Source organism: Callionymus lyra, chromosome 13 (genome assembly GCF_982586985.1).
Source record: "Callionymus lyra chromosome 13, fCalLyr1.hap1.1, whole genome shotgun sequence".
Taxonomy (NCBI): domain Eukaryota; kingdom Metazoa; phylum Chordata; class Actinopteri; order Syngnathiformes; family Callionymidae; genus Callionymus; species Callionymus lyra.
Genome location: NC_141830.1, coordinates 15,338,335 through 15,358,908, shown reverse-complemented (window position 1 = coordinate 15,358,908; position 20,574 = coordinate 15,338,335). Strand labels below are relative to the sequence as shown.

The 20,574-nt window shown below is 37.8% G+C and overlaps 1 protein-coding gene across 1 annotated transcript in view; it reads right to left on the bottom strand.

Moving 5' to 3' along the window:
- The window catches only part of ches1 (checkpoint suppressor 1), a 69,933-nt gene that overhangs the window by 22,415 nt on the left and 26,944 nt on the right, over window positions 1–20,574 (bottom strand). The window contains exons 2-3 of the mRNA XM_087806284.1: window positions 18,247–18,840; window positions 6,205–6,356 (exon numbers count right to left, since the gene is read on the bottom strand). Of these exons, the coding sequence (XP_087662410.1) occupies window positions 6,205–6,356; window positions 18,247–18,822 (728 nt within the window). The 5' untranslated portion in view covers window positions 18,823–18,840. The remainder of the gene's footprint in view (window positions 1–6,204; window positions 6,357–18,246; window positions 18,841–20,574) is intronic.

Genomic DNA, 20,574 nt, shown 5'->3' with positions numbered 1-20,574 from the left:
CAGTCCTTGACCTTAACGTAATAGACATGCCGAGCAACCGTTCATGGTCATTACACTCCATAACATAATATTCTTGAGAGTGAGTGCTCTTGACTTGAGATATTGTGTGCTATTGATCGGCCCAATTGACTTCCAGGATGCATATAAAAAGGAAACCCCTTTCAATTTTCGAGGAACAGGCAGGTTTAGATTACACACGTCGAAACATTTCTTAAATTAACTTAACCAGGTTATTCAAACCAGGGAAGTCTCATCTGATGTACATCTGTGGCATGAATGAGTTTTTATTTTTTACCTTCATATGGTGACAATAAACTGCCATTTTTCTGAATTATACAAAGCTTACAGTTTGTGAGGATTATTTAAAAAAAAAAAACAAGATTTGAAAAACACATTTTCAAATTACCGTAACTCTTCAAAAGTGTCTTAAATACAAATAAACATCTGAAACCCTGGACATTGCACTTAATCCCTTGAGGTATCTCTTGTTTTGTCCCTAGGGGTCACCTTGACCCTGAGATAACACAAGGTTTAAGACAGAAAAACAATCAAAGCAAAACAAACAACCATTTTTTAGAGCAATAAAAACTTTTCAAAAAGCAACATTTTTCCTGATATATGGCTTTTGTTACACGTCAGATATGGCACAGAATGTGTTTTTTATTTCGTCCATATTAAAGCAACAACACGCAAGTTAGAAAAGGGTTGTTTTGGCGACCCCTGGTGTCAGTACAGTATAACTCTAAAGAGGTAAAATATCTGATGATCTCTGGTGGTTCGTCCAGACAAAGTTACATCTTAAATAGCCTCATTTTGCATATTGTTGCTTTAATGTACTTGTTTAAACTGATTATCAGTTCTCTGCAGAGGTTCGACTGTATCAATGAAAGTCAAAGATAGCAACAGCTTTGATTAATAACATGCATTCGCTTTAACCTCCCAGACCATAATTGTCTCCCTTTTAAATTTTTTTTTTTCCAATCCCTCCCACTTATCTTCTCCACACCACTCACATCGATTGAGGTATTAAAAACCAAACGGGCACAAGTACTTTTTCCTGTTAGACAGAATTAGTCACCAATCATGAATATTGGAGATGCTGCGCAGGTGTTTAACATTGCTGCTGGCAAATATCATTGATTCCCGAACTACGTTTGGACATGAAACGGTCCGGTAATTAAAGGAAGGCGAAGGGGGTTAATAACTAAAAGAAAAAGTACTAAATTTGTGCACAGTGCGAGAGAATGGTATGCATTAAAATGTCCGGTGAAAGAAAAGCTGTCTTTGGAATGGACGTCCACAGACTCTAATCTCATCTTCCTGTGCTTATGCGTTCACTGGATCAGAGGGATTTCAAGATTTAAACAAGAGATAATGTGACAGAAATGGGGCTACAGAATCATTTTTAAATGTATCTAACGGCTCCGAAGGCCTATGTGGCGGTGAATCACGTTCACAGCTTCAAACCAGACACAATGATCCTGACCTAAAGTCTGCTTTTGACGTTTGAGTTTTGAAACAGCTGCGAGCCTTTTCAACAGTTTTAAGTAGTGAAATCAAAAACAACATTGTATGGAGCTAGATATGATGTATGTGTTGCAATACGCAAGTATGTGTCGCAACTTCATCCCAACTGGTGTCAGGATATTTAACTCTCTACTTTAAATATCCTGATGCTAATCCGTAGTGTGTTTTTCTTCTCGTGTGTTTTTTATTTTTTTCTCCGTTTTTATTTCTATTTTATTTTATTTTTATTCTATTTTATTTTGTTAATAGTGTTAAATTTCTAATTTTGTAAATAATTGTATATTCTTAAGATCGTTTTATTTTATTTTGTATTATCTCTTTTATTATTTCTTTTTCCTTGCACTTTATTTTTTAAACTGCGCTGTTGTGAAAGTGTGTTTCCCCTCTGGGGATGAATAAAGCTTTTCTATTCTATTCTATTCTAAGACATGTATGTCTATTACTATCCGATTAAGACGTGCATGCACATCTACTGTATGTATGAACTACTTCGACATTTTTGTATTTGTGCGTCGTAAAAGAGACATTTCCTTCGAACATCATCGTGTTTCAGTTTGTTAAAAAACCACCAAAGGTGTTTTTTTTTTTTTTATACTTCTACTTAAGCAAGATATACTTCATGTTTAATTTCACGAAACTAGTCCAGTGAGAGACGATCAAATCGTTGTTTAAACAGACATGAACTTTAAAATCAATATCGTCTCCTTGATTTAAAAAAGTACTATCAAAAATGTTGAAAGAAGCGGACATGTATGTCAATTAAAAACATATTTTATAGGGCCTTTTTGCCATCTTAGAGTGATATTATTGGGCGTTCGAGTTGAATTTTTTTTTCTTTTTTAATCATGTGCAAATATATATCGCATAAGAACCTGAAACATCAATTTTAAATTTAACCAGCGCCACAGATACTGGACAGTGTCCGCCTGTATGGGCACCTGCCACTTCCCCCCAAGGCGATGCAATAAAAAACGACTTTTATTTTTTGTAAGTGCCATCCAATAAGTGACGTGAAAAAAATGCTGTTAGGCTTGATTAGTTTAATCAATTAAAAAAAAAAATGCTAAAAATACTAAATAAAAATTTGTGAAATATATCCCTTAATCCTAATCCTCACCTCCAACTACAGTGGATTATCTTCAATGAATTAATTTCACATAGATTATCTCTCTAAAACAGTTTTTCTTTCGAGCTAACTTTTTCCTTCACACATTTGCATACACACTCCAGGTGATGATGCACCACCAGAGACCCTGGAGCTCTTCCGTAAACCAGCAGAAGGAAACAGTCCTCACTTAATCTCTCATTTTCCAGAATGTGTCACCATGCAATGGTGTACAATGTCGCCCCGACACACACACACACCCCCCCAACTCCCATGTTCCGAATCAGACCTCCAATTTGTTCCACTTCCCCATACCTCATTGTTCAAAATGACACTTTTACATTTTATGGTGAACCAATTATTCTGTCTTACACAGTCCGCTGGTTCTGCAAGCCAACCTGCCTGGATCAACTGGGGAGAATTGTGGGGTGAGAGGGGAGTGGGGGGGGGGGGGGGGGTGGAGCAGGAATAGTGGGTTCATTCAAACGAGTGAGGGGAAGAAAAAAAAAAAGGCGACTAATGGAAGCGCTCTCTGACATATCCACGGGGAGGGAAGAAGCGGCAGGAAACCGAGAAGTTAGCAAATGGAAAGGACAAGAGGACGCCAGATGAGAGGAGGGGAGGTGGGTGAGGTCAGGGGGAACATCACGGGTAAACGCGCCTGCGGACGCCACGATAGAATGGAGTGAGCGTAGACAAAGGAGTGTTTAATTGAATGATAAAGTATGCGAGAGACGGTGAAAAGAGTGAGGCGAGAGAAGGAATAAATCACGGCGGGGATAAATAAAGAAGACAGATTATGGCGAGCCCCGGAGTCGTAATGTATGCCCGAGGACAGGCGGGAGGGAGTTTTTTAAAAAAGAGGAGGCAAAAAAACAGAAGGAAGCGCTCGGCGGCGGAGAGGAAGTGGACGGACGGCAGGGACGTTTTTAGGAGATCACGGAGCAAAGGAATGTGTTAGAAAGCAAGACGAGGAGTGTGTGAAACACGACAGGAGCCTGAAGCCAAAGAGAGACAGAAGAGTGGGTGAAGGAGTTAAAAGGCAACCTGCGATTATACCTGCGATGTGCCCGAGGGCGTGCGAGAGTGTTGCACAAACCAGCGTGCAAAACAGATTTAGGGAAAGATGGCCGGGCTTTATAATGCCTGAAGTAAGGTGGGAGGAGAGGAACAGAGATAAGGAGGGGAGGCTGGATGGGATAGATGAAGTAGAGGGAGAAAAAAGATTGTGGAGCCTTGGGAGTTTTCTTTCAAATCGCTATTTTTAGATCTCATTTTAAACTCTTATTGATTCATATTTGTTCCGAATTTCCTCAAAAAAAATTCAGAGTTGATACTAATGCCAGCAGCAAGGGGTTACAGGTGTATCTTCACATCTAGTTAAAGTAAAAATTCAGATTATTTTCTAGCTGCTGATGTAGCTGAAAAATTGGCCATGTGTTATCACATAAACATGTCAGCAACATTATGTTACAAATTATGACGAACACCTACTCATTAACTATTTATTAAACACCTAATTATGCCTTCAATAGATTGAGAATGAGCAATGACAATATCTGGCCCGCTGGAACAAAAAAAAAAAAGAGGAATGGAGCACATTTGAATAAAAGAGCGCATATTAAGGAGTAAGTGGGAGGCAGGGTATTAAATCAAAACACAGTTAAGTGTCATTAATAGCTCCTTTAACTGGCTCCCAACAATGAGCCTCAAATAAGGCTTTTGGGAATCACTGCCTCAGCTCCACGCACGACTCCGGAAGTTTAATAGAAGAAGCAATCCCTTTAGGAGCGTTGTTGAAACGTCTAGGAGGAATTGTTTAGGGGCTATTGTCAGGTCATAACTTGATGTAAATGGTCACTGGGGGCATGTACGCAGAAATAACTTAGCTACGCTTCAATGAACGCTTGTTCCTCGCTTTTTTTTTCGGAGGGAAAATTGAGAACCAGGGAAAAAGTTGGTTGGTTTACAAGCTGTGATCATAGGATTATTAATACTTTATTTTTAATTACTTTATTTTTGGGCAACTTGGGTAGAACTAGGTCAGCTTTCGCAACACTGCGTGAATCTAGTTCATAAGTTTATGAAAAGTAAACATTATTAACAGTAAACCGATCAAGAATATGGACTTGAAACCAGTAATAACATTACAAAAAGTTAAGTAAATTGTGACCTTATCTTGAGAAGCTGCAGGGATGACAATAGCAAATGAGGGGCAAAGGTAGTCACTAATTAAAAAACATGGGATCACCTATAATAAAGTGTTATTAAACAACCGCTCAAAAGGTTAGCTGGTGTTTGTTTGGAGCCAAAAGGGTAAAGCTCTTGACTGGTAAGTTACCAGCTCTACCCTCACCTGTGGTCACAAGCTTTTGGGAAATGGCTGAGTCGCTGAAAAAACACTGAATATTTTCATTTAAAAATACATATTTTTGTGTAAAGAAACAACCATTGACCATTTTGACCGGATTCATGGCTCCTGCTGTGGGGCACCGTTGAAAGTGGCTGTGTAGCTAACACCATAAATAAATGCAACTGCCCATGCGAGGAAGAAAGGCAAGTCAGTGGAGTGTCTGACAGAGAGGAATTCATACCCTAAAGCACGAGTGATATCTAATACAGCACTCAGTGTCGCTTTTAAAAACATCAACAGGACAGACAAAATGATCAAAGCTAGTCAGAATTTTAAGGAAGTAGAAGAACCATCTCGTAAGTAAGTAAGTAATTTATATTTGTAGAGTGCTTTTCCATACCAGGGTCACAAAGCGCTTAAACAATCAAAACAATACTCAATAAAATATATCCTTAAAAGGTCAAGATAACACAGAGAACAACACAGGAGTTCCAGAAAATCAAGGAAAAGCCTGAACAAATAAAAATGTCTTCAGATGTTTCTTGAAGGAGTCAGTAGATCCATCAAGAGCAAAGCACTCGACATGACACAATAAAAAACGGTCACATACGGACATCTTTGGATAGTTCTTAACCACAAAAAATAAAATAAAGCTATCACTATTTCTGAAGGTTAACCACACATTGCCCTCCTTTTATATAATATTTTTTTGGTTGGGTACCTTACCATGATATCTCTAGTGAGAGATGAACTTGTGAGAAAGGCTTTGTGGAAAAAAAGGTATCCCATACCTACATCTCAGAGTTAAAGGTCATCTGGTTCATCACTGTATGGTATTCAGCTGCAACTACAACGGTGCATTTTCCATTCCTGTCCTCTTTAACTGGTATGCCTATTGGACATTGAGGTGTCAAGGTCACATGTTTGTCAAGTTTCTTTACAGTCTTTTTGTTCAGCAGCAAGACTCGTTTCTTGATAGGTTCATAGGTTAATCAGGACATACTTACTCTCAGGCTAGCACCACGAGCCACACCAAATGATAGAGATGTATTAATGAGAAAGCGCTGGATGATGGAAGATTCTGTAACCTAGCAACAATGAGGAAAAGTCTAAAAATGAGGCCATGGCGGCAATGAATGCCAAAAAAAAAAGAAAAGCCATTGAGTGGACAGAACACCAGACGCTGTTCACAAATGAAACCATCAACAGAGAGACTCACCTTTGATGAAATGTCGGCGGAAGACAGGGAGGGGAGATGGACGGGGCGCTCAGGCCTGGTGAAAAAGGATGATACGGTGTTTTCTTCAGGGCCTGGATCAGGTTGTGCCTATAGTCTGGGTCTATTGACCACAGCGAGCCTTTTCCTATGCTCTGAAAGAGAAGAAAAGAAGAAGAAAAAAAAGGTCCGGGGATCAGATAGGACTTATTGGAGAGGCTTCAAAAGCACATCACAAACACGGCCACGCCGACCTCGGCCAACATCTCCGAAAGCCCAAACACACGCTCAAAGTTCAGACCTTGAATCTTGTTTACCGAAACCACCTGTACACACGACGCCGCTGTGTTCCCGCGAAGATAAAGACCGAGAGAAAAACATCAACCTCCCTCCAGCTACCCCCTAAACCACCAACTGCATAAAAAAAACTCCCGGTATTCCCAAGGAAGACGACGCTTGGAGGAATTAACACATCCTCAATGCCATCTCGCTCAATATTTTCAATCCCCTCCGCACAAAACAAAGCTTTCTTGATTAAGATAGAGGAAAACTCTTGAACGCTTTCCACTTCACAGGCCATGATGGCGAGTATTTTTAGATCAAAGCCGCGCTCCCCTTCACCTAATGAAGCTGACGGCTTCCAGTCGGAGGGAAAACCAGACTAATACAAGCAGAGAAGGAGTGCAAATGGGTCGCAATGAAAATATATTCTCGCAGACTCTTGCTTTCATCTGCACCGTCATGTGAATCTGGCAAAAAAAAAAAAAAAATCTGGAGACAGCACACGGCGGAAGAAGCCGGCGCTGGCAGAAATAGAGTAAATATAAAATTAAATGTGTTCCGCCTCGTGCTCTGCTTTCACTTTGTAGTGTTCTGTGATGTGATACAAGTACAGGCTACAGGGAGGGGACATGTCGTGGCTGCAGGCGTCAGCCTTTTTTGCATGGGAATCTATTAGGAAGCAAATGTCAGCTATAAGAGAATTATCAGTGCACTGTAATTGGTGACAAATCCTCAGGAAATGGGAGAAGCGCCAACCTAAAACTCTCTCAAAATAAATGAATTCATGGAGACACTGACAAAATAGTGACGCAAAATCCCAGAGAACATTTATTTACCAATATTTTTTGAAACAAAAGCATTATATCGTTGGGTTTCATGTAAAATATAAATAAAGTCTTTTAATTCTACTAAATCGGAGAGATGGTTTTGACTAAAAAGGTCTTGTCACTTATTTAAAGCTAAATGCCATTATTTTTTAAACAGATTAGATGTTACATACTTCAACTTCAAATTTAGGTTTACAAGTGAACTGACATAAACCAATTACTTTTCGGATTTAATTGCATTATTGTGCTGAAAGTAACCTGATCCCAGTTTCTTCTTTCATTGTAGCGATTCATTTACTTTTTACTTTTAGGCAGAATAGCTTAAAAATGGAGAGGACAATTATAATAGCATTACTTATTGTCATTTTGCTTGACTAGAACACAAGTTAAGCTAAAAAAAAAAAGAAGGTTAAAATACAGCAATACATAGTTGTTAAATTTAACTGTAAATATTTGCAAAACTTTTGCATGAGGCTGAATGTGTCATCTATAACTTTTTGCTAAGTAAGGTGGTAAACTTAATTTACTATCGAACATGTGATATAAGGTACATTTTTAAGCATTTGAAATAACATGTACTGTCCTCTATAGAACACCATATATACATATATATATATATATATATATACATATATATACATATATATACATATATACATATATATACATATATATACATATATACATATATATATGTGTAGGTGAATAATTTAAAAAAGTGAAAAGTAGTGATATAATTGTTTGTTTTTTCACCAAAAGAGAAAGTATGACAGATGACAAAATGGAGTAAATTAAGATATAGATATGCAAGAAATCCCAAAACAATAATCCGAAACAATCCAATAAGGAACCATTTTTAATTTCATATTATTAATATAAATAAACAATTATACTTTACCTTAAAGGCCCAATAAATTGCTTTTTAAAATAGTGTGTGTGACTCCCCCTAGTGTCGTTGCCCAAATTTTGCATCTACATTTGTTTATAAAACAAGATAAAGGCTTTTGTTGTGTCAATGTCTTGTTTTATCTTCCTGGTAACTTCAAAAAGTATCTCAGGACCTCATATAAAACACAGTCTTTGAACCGTTTAAAACAAAACCAATATTTATAGAAATATGAAAAAAATATATTTAATAATAATGTCTGAATGTTGAAAAAAAAAGAGTATAAAAAGTAAAGTTGTGAAAAAATAAATATATAGAACAAGAACTACTGTACGACCAAAAAAATAAATTAATAAATAATTTAAAAAATGAATTATTTTTCATTTTTTTTATAATGTTTAAGATAAGAGAAAAACTGTGTCATTGTTCAGTTTCAGACTTTTACAGTGACCTCATAACGCCGGATAAATACTGGCACCCCCGAGTTAGACAAACATAAATAGGAGCATTCTGACAACAAGTTGTAACTCACCCTTTTTACTGCCTACAAGCGTCTGGATATTTGCATTAGTGTGACAGTCTTTCTGAACGTGAGACATATGTGCCATGTTCTGCTCCGAGTGTATGTGTGGGCAAGTGTGTATGAGTTCCCTGGGGAGTGTGATATTACCCAGCATGGTCTGCTCCTGGGAGTGCTTCTATTACTGCCAGCTACGCCTCTCCTGGAGAGCATGATATTACACACACATTCACTCGCTCCCACAGAGGTGACCCCCACTGGGCCAAATATCCCCCTGCACCACCAACTCCAAAGCTATTTTTAAATATATATTTAAACTGGAGTGAGAGTGTGTGTGTGTGTGTGTCGCCCGCCGTCCCATTAAATCAATGTTCTCTACACGATCTCTGTCTGCTCAGGGCTCTCGCATCGTCTACATCGTTCAGCCTATCAAAACATGCAATCTGAAGACCGCCAATTGCAAGGTGCAGCTCACAGGAAGGTCTGTCACCTGGGTGTTGTGGTCGCCTTGGCAACAGGCATCATCTGGAATTGGAAGGAGTTGAAATGGACTTTGAGGATAAACTCAAAAGATTAAAAAAAAAAAAGAGAAGAGAGAGAAAGAGAATGGAGTTTGAAGATTGATCATCTCAGAATGTATTTCGGGTCAGAGATTGAGTTTATTTCAAATTCAGGGGGTTTCATAGTGCGGCGGCTTTAAAAGCAGGGGAGTCAAACTCTATGTTTATTTACCAAACTGAGGGAACAAAAAGTTATTCTTTATTTTATTGGACTAATTTATTTCACATACTCACTTTTATATATTCATCACTAACTAACTCTCTGTATCTTTTTTATTAATCTAATGTTTATGAATTTATAATATTTTAACCATTCAATTCTGTACTGTAAACACCAAAAATATATTCTGCGTCTGCATTTAAAATGGCAATAAAACTTTTCCGATTCTGGCTATATCTCTGTGTTTGTCTTCTTTCACAAAACATGTCTATCAGGATTTAATTCGAACTAATCACAATATCAACGTGAACATCAATGTACTCTGGTACAAGCAACACGCTTCATGAAGCAGTGTCATATTATTTATAGGTCAGTAGGTGGCGCCATCAGTTTAAAAATGATGAGAGCGTAGTTCAAAACAAGAAATTGCGCAAACACTGCGTTCTAGTGGACTCTGAAAATAATGAGAATGCATCATCAGTTTGTTTGTCTAAGTGTACAGTATATACTTGCACTCTACATCTGACCTCAACTTCTCTCGCTTCTATTCAATGCCAATTTTGGTCCAACCTAGAGATTTTCATGGATTTCTTTTTCAGCAGCCGATTTGTTTTCTAGCCGGGATGAGTCACACTGCTGTAGTGCTTTAAAAAAAACCAAAAAAAAAAACCGGGATTACACAACAAATTACCCACAACTTAAAACCCCTTCTTACACTTCTTCTGCAGCAGGATGAGAAGACAACCGACAGGGTTTCAATTCCACCAAAGTGGTCCTCAAATTAAGTAGATTTAATTAGATGTATCTGTGTCAGTACACTAGTTGGGAGTCAATTTTACAGCAGCCGTTATTTTTTTTTCCTCCACCGTACTTCTTTTCAGGACTAATTCAGCAGAATAATGAGCCATGTATCTTTAAAAAAAAAAAAAAAAAGATAAAAATCACCCTTCGTTCTCGCCCGGGCCACGTCAGCGTGTGAATAAAAAACAAAGAGAAGGAGGACGGAGGATATGAAAGAGAGAGAGAGGGATGATTGTGTGTTGCAAACATCTGTTTCCTGTGTTATATAAGCAGTGGGGGCTGGTCTCCCTTGGAGATATTAAAAAGTCCTGCTGCCACTGACCTCGCTTGTAAAACTATACGACTGCCACTGCGTTCCTGCCTCAACTTTTAGAGTCGCATGCTTCATTAATTGAAGGGACATCGCCGACCTACCGTGGATGAAAAGAGTCACTCAGGATTATAGTGTATTTTAGAAATGCTGATTATGGAGATCAAGAATCTGGTGATAGGATACGTATAGCGATACAGGCTTTTCCTTGATTTTCTGGAACTCCTGTTGTGTTATCAGTTTTATCTTGCCCTTTAAAGTATATACTCTATTGAATATTGTTTTGATTGTTTAAGCGCTTTGTGACCCTGGTCTGGAAAAGCGCTATACAAATAAAAATTACTTACTTACTTACTATATGGTCACATGACACTCACAGACCCTCCATTCAGGGATATGATACGATACATTTGCGATACTGTAGGAACAAGGATATATTTGTGGTATTGTCCGAGTACTTCACTCCGGTATTTAAGAATTTACAGACCACATGACTCTTTCCGAAGTCGTAACTGCGTTTCTTTGATATGAAAATAAGAAAATTTTGCGCGGAAATCGGCTTCAAAAGCTGCTGAAGTTGACTGCATCCTCTTGTCCTCAGTAATTGCTTGGATCTAATAGGATATCATTACCTTATTACTGAGGGCATATAGCGGCTAGAAGTTTATTTGCAACACAAAAACGCTGTATACACAAGCGAAATCACAAATTAACTATGAATATATATATATATATATATATATATATATTTGAAAGCCAATAATAATAATAGTAATTTACGATCAAAACAGTATTTTAAAAAACTGTATCGATATTTTCTACAACCCAAGTAAGAACTTCTCTCAATTTATTTCTCACTTGAAAAATGTTAAGTCTACTTTGCAACACTCTCTCTAATCTCTTAATGTCCACATGTTCAGCATCCATGAGCCTCATTGGTTTTCTTTCACTTTTCTATTTTTCTCCACCTCTTTTCTACTAGATATTTACGTTGCCTCTCTTTCAGTAATTCCCCCTTAACCCCTACATCATAGTCCGTGGAGACCTTTCCATACTGTCCTTTGTCGAAATTTCCATCATCATAGCAGCAATAAGAGATTCAAAATGAGTTCAGTTATTAGTAATTTTTTTTGCTTTAATGTATCAAATAAAGTTGCCTTGTAGTAACCGTATTTATTTATTTATTTTTTGTGTCCGTTAGTCACCCCCTGAAGTGGACATAGATTGGTTTGGTTATTTATATAATACTTTTACCTTCTGTTAATTCTACAAAGCCCCGATATTTGATTTGATGTTTTATTTTATAATCATTTAAACAACATAAAACAGCAATTACCGCCACTACTGATGGAAAATAACACTTGACACTTGAGTCTCAAATACTTCAGAATGTAAATGAATAGAACTGAATCTGTTTAAGTCTTAGAAACATAAAATGACTTCATAACCTTTATAAAGTTATTTTATATTTCAGACATACAGACTTTTAATAATTATTTTACCTGCCATTATAATTTATTCAAATTGAAAGAGCAATTTTTCGGGAGTATTAGTAAATATATTAATATAATACAACACGTTATGAGATTATAGATAATTATTTGTCTTTTTATTTTTTATTTTATAATGTTGAAAGATTCATAAATTCCACTCACAATTGCTAACTAGTAAACCAACTAAGATAAACAAAAAAAGAAAATCCACCAACAATAATTTAAATAAATGTAGGACCTTTTAGGATATTCATTTGATTTTACACATAAATAATATTGCAAAGACACACTGATCCAGCCTGAGTTAGTGGTCTGTGTTAAAGCATGAGGCTTTTCAGTTCAAGTGTCAATGTGTGTATTATTCTATAGCGCTTAAACCTGCAGCAAAAGCTTTAACCCTGACCACGTTTAAGCCCCATTATCTCCAAGCTACACATCAACACATCAGGATGTAGATGTTCAGATAAACAAGAGGATTAGTAATATGATAAAACGTGGTTGAAGAGACGATGTAAAAGAAACATATTTTAGGAATTAGATCGAGTACAGTGCTTTAGAAATATAAGAATATCCAACTAATCCAGGGTTAGGTGAAAAAGTGGGGATTAAATCCTAAGAAGTAGAAAGTGCTTCAGTTATTTACGTATAATACAAGTTTAACTATATGGACTTGTATTTAATCATTTTTAAAATGGAAAAATAAGTACAAAATGAAATGGTTTGCGATCCTATATATCATTAAATGAGCCCATGAGAGCTTGAAAGCTTCTTCTAAGCAGTCAATCACTATCACATTGTTTCTTTTGAAGCTAGTTAAGATGATTTAAGTCCACAAATGATCCCTAATAACTTTTGCAGAAGGAAGTCAATGGAGGACAGTAAGGGGGATTGTTGACAACAAGAAAAATAAATGTTTATGTGCGGTGTAAATTATTTTACTCTGAACCTCTGGATGAGTAGACAAGATGTAGCCTTCAAGAAAAGCACAACATGACAAGGAACATGTGGTATTAAGTTAATCATTTCATGCATATTTCAATAATAATAGAATAAAAGAATTTCGAAACAATTTAAAGTATGAAAAGTATGTATGTAGTAAAGTATTGGCTCAACTCAAAACTGACCAATTACACTTCAAAAACACTGGTTTAAACACACACACACACACACAAAGGTTTAATATGTCATTTATATATAACTAAATAACATTTCACACAAGTCTAAAACACTTCTTATTGGAAAAAAAATAATTAAAAGTATTATTTAAGAATGATAAAATATCTTTGTTAAATCTGTTTTTTCCAATGAATAGTTTTTGTCAGGTGAAAAATATTTGACATAAAAGACAAAATAGGTTCTAATTTAATTTTCATCCTTAAAAAAAATTGTTTCAACAGAAATATTAAGATCTAATACGTTATTTATTTTTCACAGAATTACATTTCATAACTGTCAAAACACCCTGTTATTAAAATAAAACAAATCCTTTATCTCTTTATTTAGTCTCACAGCCCTAGTGATTATCTTTATCTTCAGGATCCCTATCAGTGCGTCGATGTTTCGCTTCTGATCTATGGACCTGAAAGTGAACTCCGAGGGCAAAACACATGTCACTAAAGCATGTCATCGAGCACACCAAGGAATCCTGTTGGTAAACAAAGCCATAGCAACCACAGGACTCATGCTGTCTCAAGCTCTCCAGCAGGCTCACCCTCCCACACACACACACACAAGACTGACACACACACACACACACTCAGACATATGGAGCTCCACGCTTGTTCGGGAACTAGTCCCCATCTTGTCATCTGCCTGGATATGACCCAGAAATACAGTGACTGGAACAAATAGGCCACTGTCATATTAATCTACACCTCTAGAAATGGACGGAAATGTTACTGTGTGTGTGTTAGTGATCCACGTCTTCACGCCAAGAAGGTCTTAGAGACGCTAGCGCTGGTTCTCTTCGCCGTCAACAGCGGTGGGTCCAAACATGCGGAAGAATAAATACATCGCACGATCGATACATGGGTTGTGTAACTGTTAAAGTTTGACACATTTTTAGATTCAATTTCCAAGCGGTCATATTGTCGATGTATCATTTTTAAAATACGACTTAAGCCTTTGTCAATTCATTTTAATTTCTCATTCTCTTATACTTCATAATGTAGCATACATTTCCTTTATAGATATTTAATTATTTGAACTTGAAATACTGAAACAGAATATTGCATTTTTGGGTTTTATTCATATTTGCAGATTGCTATTTAATTATTATTATTAAGATTATTTGTTGTCCTCTTGATTCAGTTAAAACTTAAGGACAATGAATACAAAGACACACAAAAGGGACGAGAATATTGATTAAAATCTTCAGAAAACACTGACGAAAGTCAGTTCAGTCGGTTCAAAAACCGACTTTCGTCAGTGATTCTTACCCACGACTGAATGGCCAGTGTTGCATTAGGGGTAACATGTGGGTCTAAAGGATATTAAAGACTCACTGAACCCGAGGGTCAACCGTTTCGATTGTAAAAAGACGATCGTATCAATGAGTTTCTTGAGTATCTACCACGAGAGAGACACAAACACCGCCGCGTCCGTGACCTGGCGACGACTTCATTGTTGATGGCGTCCCTCTTGATCATTTGTCCAACCTCAATTAAATATAAATATACGATATCAGTCGTCTCTTCATTCCGCAGCCCTTTGAACAGACTGAAGCGGGAATTACACAGACTGGATAATTGCAGCTTCCTATAAAGCGCGACGGTTGGCAGGTAGAGCCGGAGTCTGCAGAGATGTGCCCTCATTTCTACATCAACGCGGCGCTCCAGTGTCCGCTTAGGCATTCATGCATGCCGGTGCGTTTGTGCCATGCGTGTGCTTTTTTTTGCTGTGCGTCAGAGGAGTGCCATGTGTGTTATTTCAAATGTGTGTGTTTGTGTGATCGAGGGGGGTTGGGTTAGGGGGGGCTCAGGCTTGAAGGGTTCATTAGCATGCTGTCTTAAATGGTGTGCAGTGACAGGAAGACGAAGCTGGCCGTCCTTGCCAAACTCACCTCCGCCACACACGTACATGGATGCACGCATAATGCAGGACCAGGACGGGCACTCTACACCTCGGCGCTCATCCGAGGCTCGTGCTCATGCTCGTAAAGTCACACACACGCACATACCTAAGTCGGCGAAAGCCAAGTCGGTTTTGCCGTTGCTACAGCAGAAGCATACTTTTATGTCAACTGTAACTGGGTTGCTATGGAGACGTGTGTACACACTCCCCTGGGCTGAATGACAGGGTAGCGTGCACAAAAATCAAATTAGAGCAGAGGCTAACCATGTTCTCTGGATCCCGAATCATGTTATGATATATTTAAGATACATTATTGTGATACGCATGTATATTCATGTTATCAATTAATGAATAATAAGAATTCTGCTCACAGTCATACCAGAGGTTTATATTGTGTATTTTTGTTAAAAATTAAGTTGACCTTGTCCATCGCCAACAGCACATTAAACATGACAGCCAAAAACAGAAGCTAAGAACATTAACCCCAAAGAGGAAATTCAGAAAAAAAAAAACATTACAATGAAAAATATATATTTTAAAAAAGGTAGAAAACGAACCCAAAATTAGTGAAATAAATAACATATAAGAAATATCAAACACAAAAGTAGAGAAATGTTAAAACATAAAGAAGTACACGAATAAACTACACCAGAAAACAAAATAAATAGATGTACAGAGAGAAAAATGCAAGTAAAAAGTAAAAATGAAAGTAAAAATGCATAGAACATATCCTGAAAATTACTCCAGATATAAGCAGGAACCTGAGTTAAGATTGTAAACATAAGAGAAAAAATGTTTGAGCTAAATTAAGAAAACAATTCTTATATTCTGACTTATTCTGTTACAAAGGTTTGCCGGGGGTTGAAGTCTAACCCAGCTACACAGGGTAAAAGACGGTGGGCACCCTGAACAGGTCTATGATAGAACACATCAGACTCCTAGTTCTGTTTTTCTATTACTTATTTTGTGTGTTATCTTGTTTTATTCTTTCATTATGTACTGACAACTCAAAACAATCCTACAGTATGTCGTGTTTACAACACTGGCAATACAAGTTTCTGATACACACACTACTTTTCCAGAGAAAAACGGCAGCTAACACAAAAACGAAACAGGGTGGAACCAACAAACAAACCCACACATTACTCACTGTGACAAATGTACAAAGTGGTTGTTTTTTTTAAACTTTACTCAGATTATAATCTCACAATAATCAGACAACTTTGTTTAATTTGTTATCTTGACCTTTTAGGTATATATTTTATTGAGTATTGTTTTGATTGTTTTGGCGCTTTGTGACCCTGGTCTGGAAAAGCTCTAAATAAATATAAATATAAATGACTAACTTACTTACTCACAACTTTCAAAAATCAAATATTAAGTGAAACTTCCATGTGAAATCCATCCATGGAAACTTTCTTAGACTCCACTTCACTCACACGTTCCCCCAGGTTCACGCAGACATCCCACCTTATCTCCTCCGGGCAGAGCATTGATCCTTAATGTTTGTCCCCCCACCCCTGAACACCCGCGGGCCACATTTAAATCTAAAGTCTACTCGCATGCGTGTTTATAAATCCTCTGGAATTAATTAAGACTAATTGATTGAGGGATTCATTCCCAGTTTACTCGGATTCTTTAAAGGAGGAAAACGCGATGGGGGAAGCCGGTATAAAAGGCAGAATCAAGACTTAAATCAAAAGCGAAATGCTGCTCCCACCGGGGAAGTGCAGAACGTCAGAGCGAGAGAGAACTATGAAAGCAGAGATCATCAAGTATTGATAAGGCCGAATCCAGTACAGCTGTAGACAAAATAGAGAATATGTTTGACTTCAAGTTGGATATGCCTGCAAACTGCTGATAACCGTCTGGCTGGGAAATAAAATAAAACCACACACACGTTTATTGAAGAGCATGCTGGTAACTACAATCACAGCCACCGTGCCATTTAGATTACGCAACAACTAGGCAAGAAAAGGCAAGATAAAGGAAAAACCAAAGGTAATTTCAAATATTCTGATAAGTATAAACGTGGCAACAAAATGATACCTTTGAACTTTATAACAATATTTGGACGCAGTTTCTTTATTAACTACAAGACTGAGATAAAAGGAGGATTTTTAAAGTTCATTTGTACTTATCAATAAGCATAGATCAACTGAGTTGAAAACAATTATTACCTCTCCTGAGGAGGTAATGTGAATATTTTTTTGACTCTGTCGGATTGATGAAAGTTACATTTTCAGGCAATGTTAAGGATGGGAAGAAGGAACAAATGTTCCGAATAACAATCTGGATCCAGGATGGTTTTGAAGTATTCATCATTCAGTTGTACAGCTTCTAAACGCCCCATCAAGAACTAGCAAAACAACTGACTTTATTCCACTACAGCATATGAAACAATGAAAATAATTGGTCAAAATTAGTTGTTATTGTTTTTTTTATTCACTTGGTTTTTGTTCTTTGATGACTTGGAAATGCAAGAATGACACCTGTGGTCTAGAGGCAAGACCTGGGCTCGATTGTCCCTGTGTTTGTGAACAAATCTTGAATCATAAAAATGTAACTAACCCTTGTGTTGTCTCAGGGTCAAGGTGAACGACCTCCACCACTGCATATGTATTTATGGAAACCATGGGGGTCGTTCACTTTGACCCAGAGAGAACAAAAGGGATAAGACAATTACATTTGTTTTTGGGTCTTTGATTCACCTTGACCCTGAGACAACACAAGGGATAAAAAACGTACGGGAGGATGTATAAACTTGGTGTTTATCAATATGATATAATGCTATATTTTACCATAAACGAATCATTTATACAAATAAATAAACGTACGTTGCAGAAAAATCAGATACGTTTATGAAATTATGTCTTCAAAAATTAACCCAAATCCCAAGGTCAAAAATGTTTTAGAAAATCCCAAAACCTAATCAGAAAGTTTAAGAAAGTAGTAGTACATTTACAACATGATTATATTTGATTTAAAGAACACAAGAAAAATAGTTTCAAGTATTTTCGATAAACTATTTTAAATTCCACAATCATGTGTACAAAAGTGAGCCAGCGCTAAATCCGAAAAGCAGGATAAAAGTAAAGCCGACCCTGCCTGAAGAAAAAGAAACAAACACCTACCTGGCTCCGATCTTTATCCACCTTCTTGAAGCACTTGTTAAGAGAAAGATTGTGTCGTACAGAGTTTTTCCAGCCTGTGGGCGCACTGGCAAAATAGGGGAAGTGCTCCAGGATCCAACCGTAAATATCTTTCACTGGCAGTCGCTTGTTTGGCGCGTCCTCAATGGCCATAAAGATCAAACAGCTGAACGAGTACGGCGGTTTCCTGTTGGCGCCGGTCGCCAAGTCGTACGCGGAGTGTGCGTCGCCGAGCAAGGGGTCGTCCGGGGACGGTGACGAGGAAGAAGGCGAGCGAGGGTGCTGACCGTCCGGGTCCTGCAACGGGGACACACTGCGAAGCCCGGAGTGGCTGAAGCTGTTGAGCAGGTCGGTGCTCTCGTGGAGCCAAGAGAGACTGGTGAGTTCCTCGTCCTCGGCTTTGGAGAAAGACGCAGACAAGGACAAGGATAGGTCCGCCGCGTCCGCCTCCGATGCCGCCGCGTCGCCCTGTCGGTACGGTGGGCTCATGCCCTGCGAAGCACTGGCTCCACTGCTGGGGCTTTGAGCCTTCTTACTGGGGGGCATGGTGGGTCCCATCCAGCCCAGGGCTCACTTCTGAAAGAGAAAGACAAAAATAAGTCGGTTGAGTTTAAATATTGTCTGAGAAAAACAACAAAAGCATTTTTGTTTGAGCCAAAGTTTTTCACTTAAAAGTAGGAAAATATTATTCATTACGTTAACAGGAAACCGTTGGACTCACGTCTTATGTTATTGTCAGTTTATAATGATTTCACCAGGGATATTTAACTCGATCACACAAGGGGCCACAATATTTTAGCGGTCAAGGACACAATGTATATTAAACAGGAGGTCAAGTATTGTATTTTCATTCATGGCTTGATCTACATTATCCTAAAGATCTCTGTCGGTCCTTCTTCACCAAACCATCCCATCAAATATCTTTCCTTCAACATAATTTTTACTCTTATTTAAAATCTTGATTTATGTTGCATCTTTTATCTCTGCCCCTTATCTTATTATTAAACACTGACATCTCTATAGGACAAGGTAATATAATTAACATTAATCCACTTTGATTTTGAGTCAAACCAGCAGGCCACGTAAAATGATTGGCGGGACCTCGAGATTGACACAAGGCTTAGATTCACTCGATAAAAGTATTTGTCATGTCAATATTATTTGAATACTATTCTATTCTGGAATTCATTCTTCATCTCAGCAAAATTGGAATTAAAATGAGCCCGACTATGAAAGACATTTCAAAGAAAAGTACAATCTGCTCCACACAAAAGTAATGGCACTTCATACATTAGCCAAGTGGATATAAAAGGACAATTAGTGTTTCTACAGTAGCCCCATTCTAATTGAAAATCTCTGTAACGTTATAAGAGCAATGCCGCGCTTGTTAGACTCACACTGTGTGGCAATTGAGGAGGAAGAAGCGTGAGTGCCACGTCGAGGAGCCTCACAACCGGGCCTTTGATTGTTCTCTCACGGAGACAGCTGGGAGACGGACATAGCCGGTAGCAACGGCAAAATGTAATCCGCTCCACTCGCCATGAGAACATGTCAGTCTGAATGCACATGCTCAAAGGGAAACACACGCTTACAAATATAGATGTGGACGCTTAATTTTTTAAAAGTCTTTAGTCGTGGTGCTTAATAAAGTCCTGAAGTTGCTCATGTCAAGTGTGTGTACTGTATCTTTGTTTTCCTATTTTTGAGTAAAAAATAAAAATAGCATGGACTTACATGCTAAATATATTTTATATACAAGTGCTTTAAAGTAGAGGGACAGGTACATGTACCGACATTTAGGTCTTTGGCCGAAACCTCAATCTTACAAGGAGCCAAAGCAAAGATCAAATCAAAACGGATAGTTATTTAGCAAACACTGGTGTCACAACAGGATCCATGCGTTTTTTCTCGTTTAGACTATTGTAATAGTTTATTTTCGTGTCTAAACAAGAAGGAGCTGTCTGGCCTTCACTTAATACAAAACTCTGCAGCGAGGATTCTGACCCGCTCTAGTAGAAGAACTCACATTTCCCCGATCCTTAAAACTCTGCATTGGCTGCCAGTTTCTTTCAGGATCAAATTTAAAATTCTGGTTCTTACTTTCAGATCTATTCATGGTCAGACCTTCCATCAGTGATCTGATCCAGACTTGCTCGGGCTCTGAAGTCTGTGGATCAGAATCTACTAATGGTTCTGTGCAAACGCCTCCGGACCAGCGGAAATAAATCCTTCCAGGCCGTTTCTCCTAAGCTTTGGAATGATCTTCTTTTTCCTAAGTCTGGGTTCCAAGACTTGAGTTTAAAACAGGTG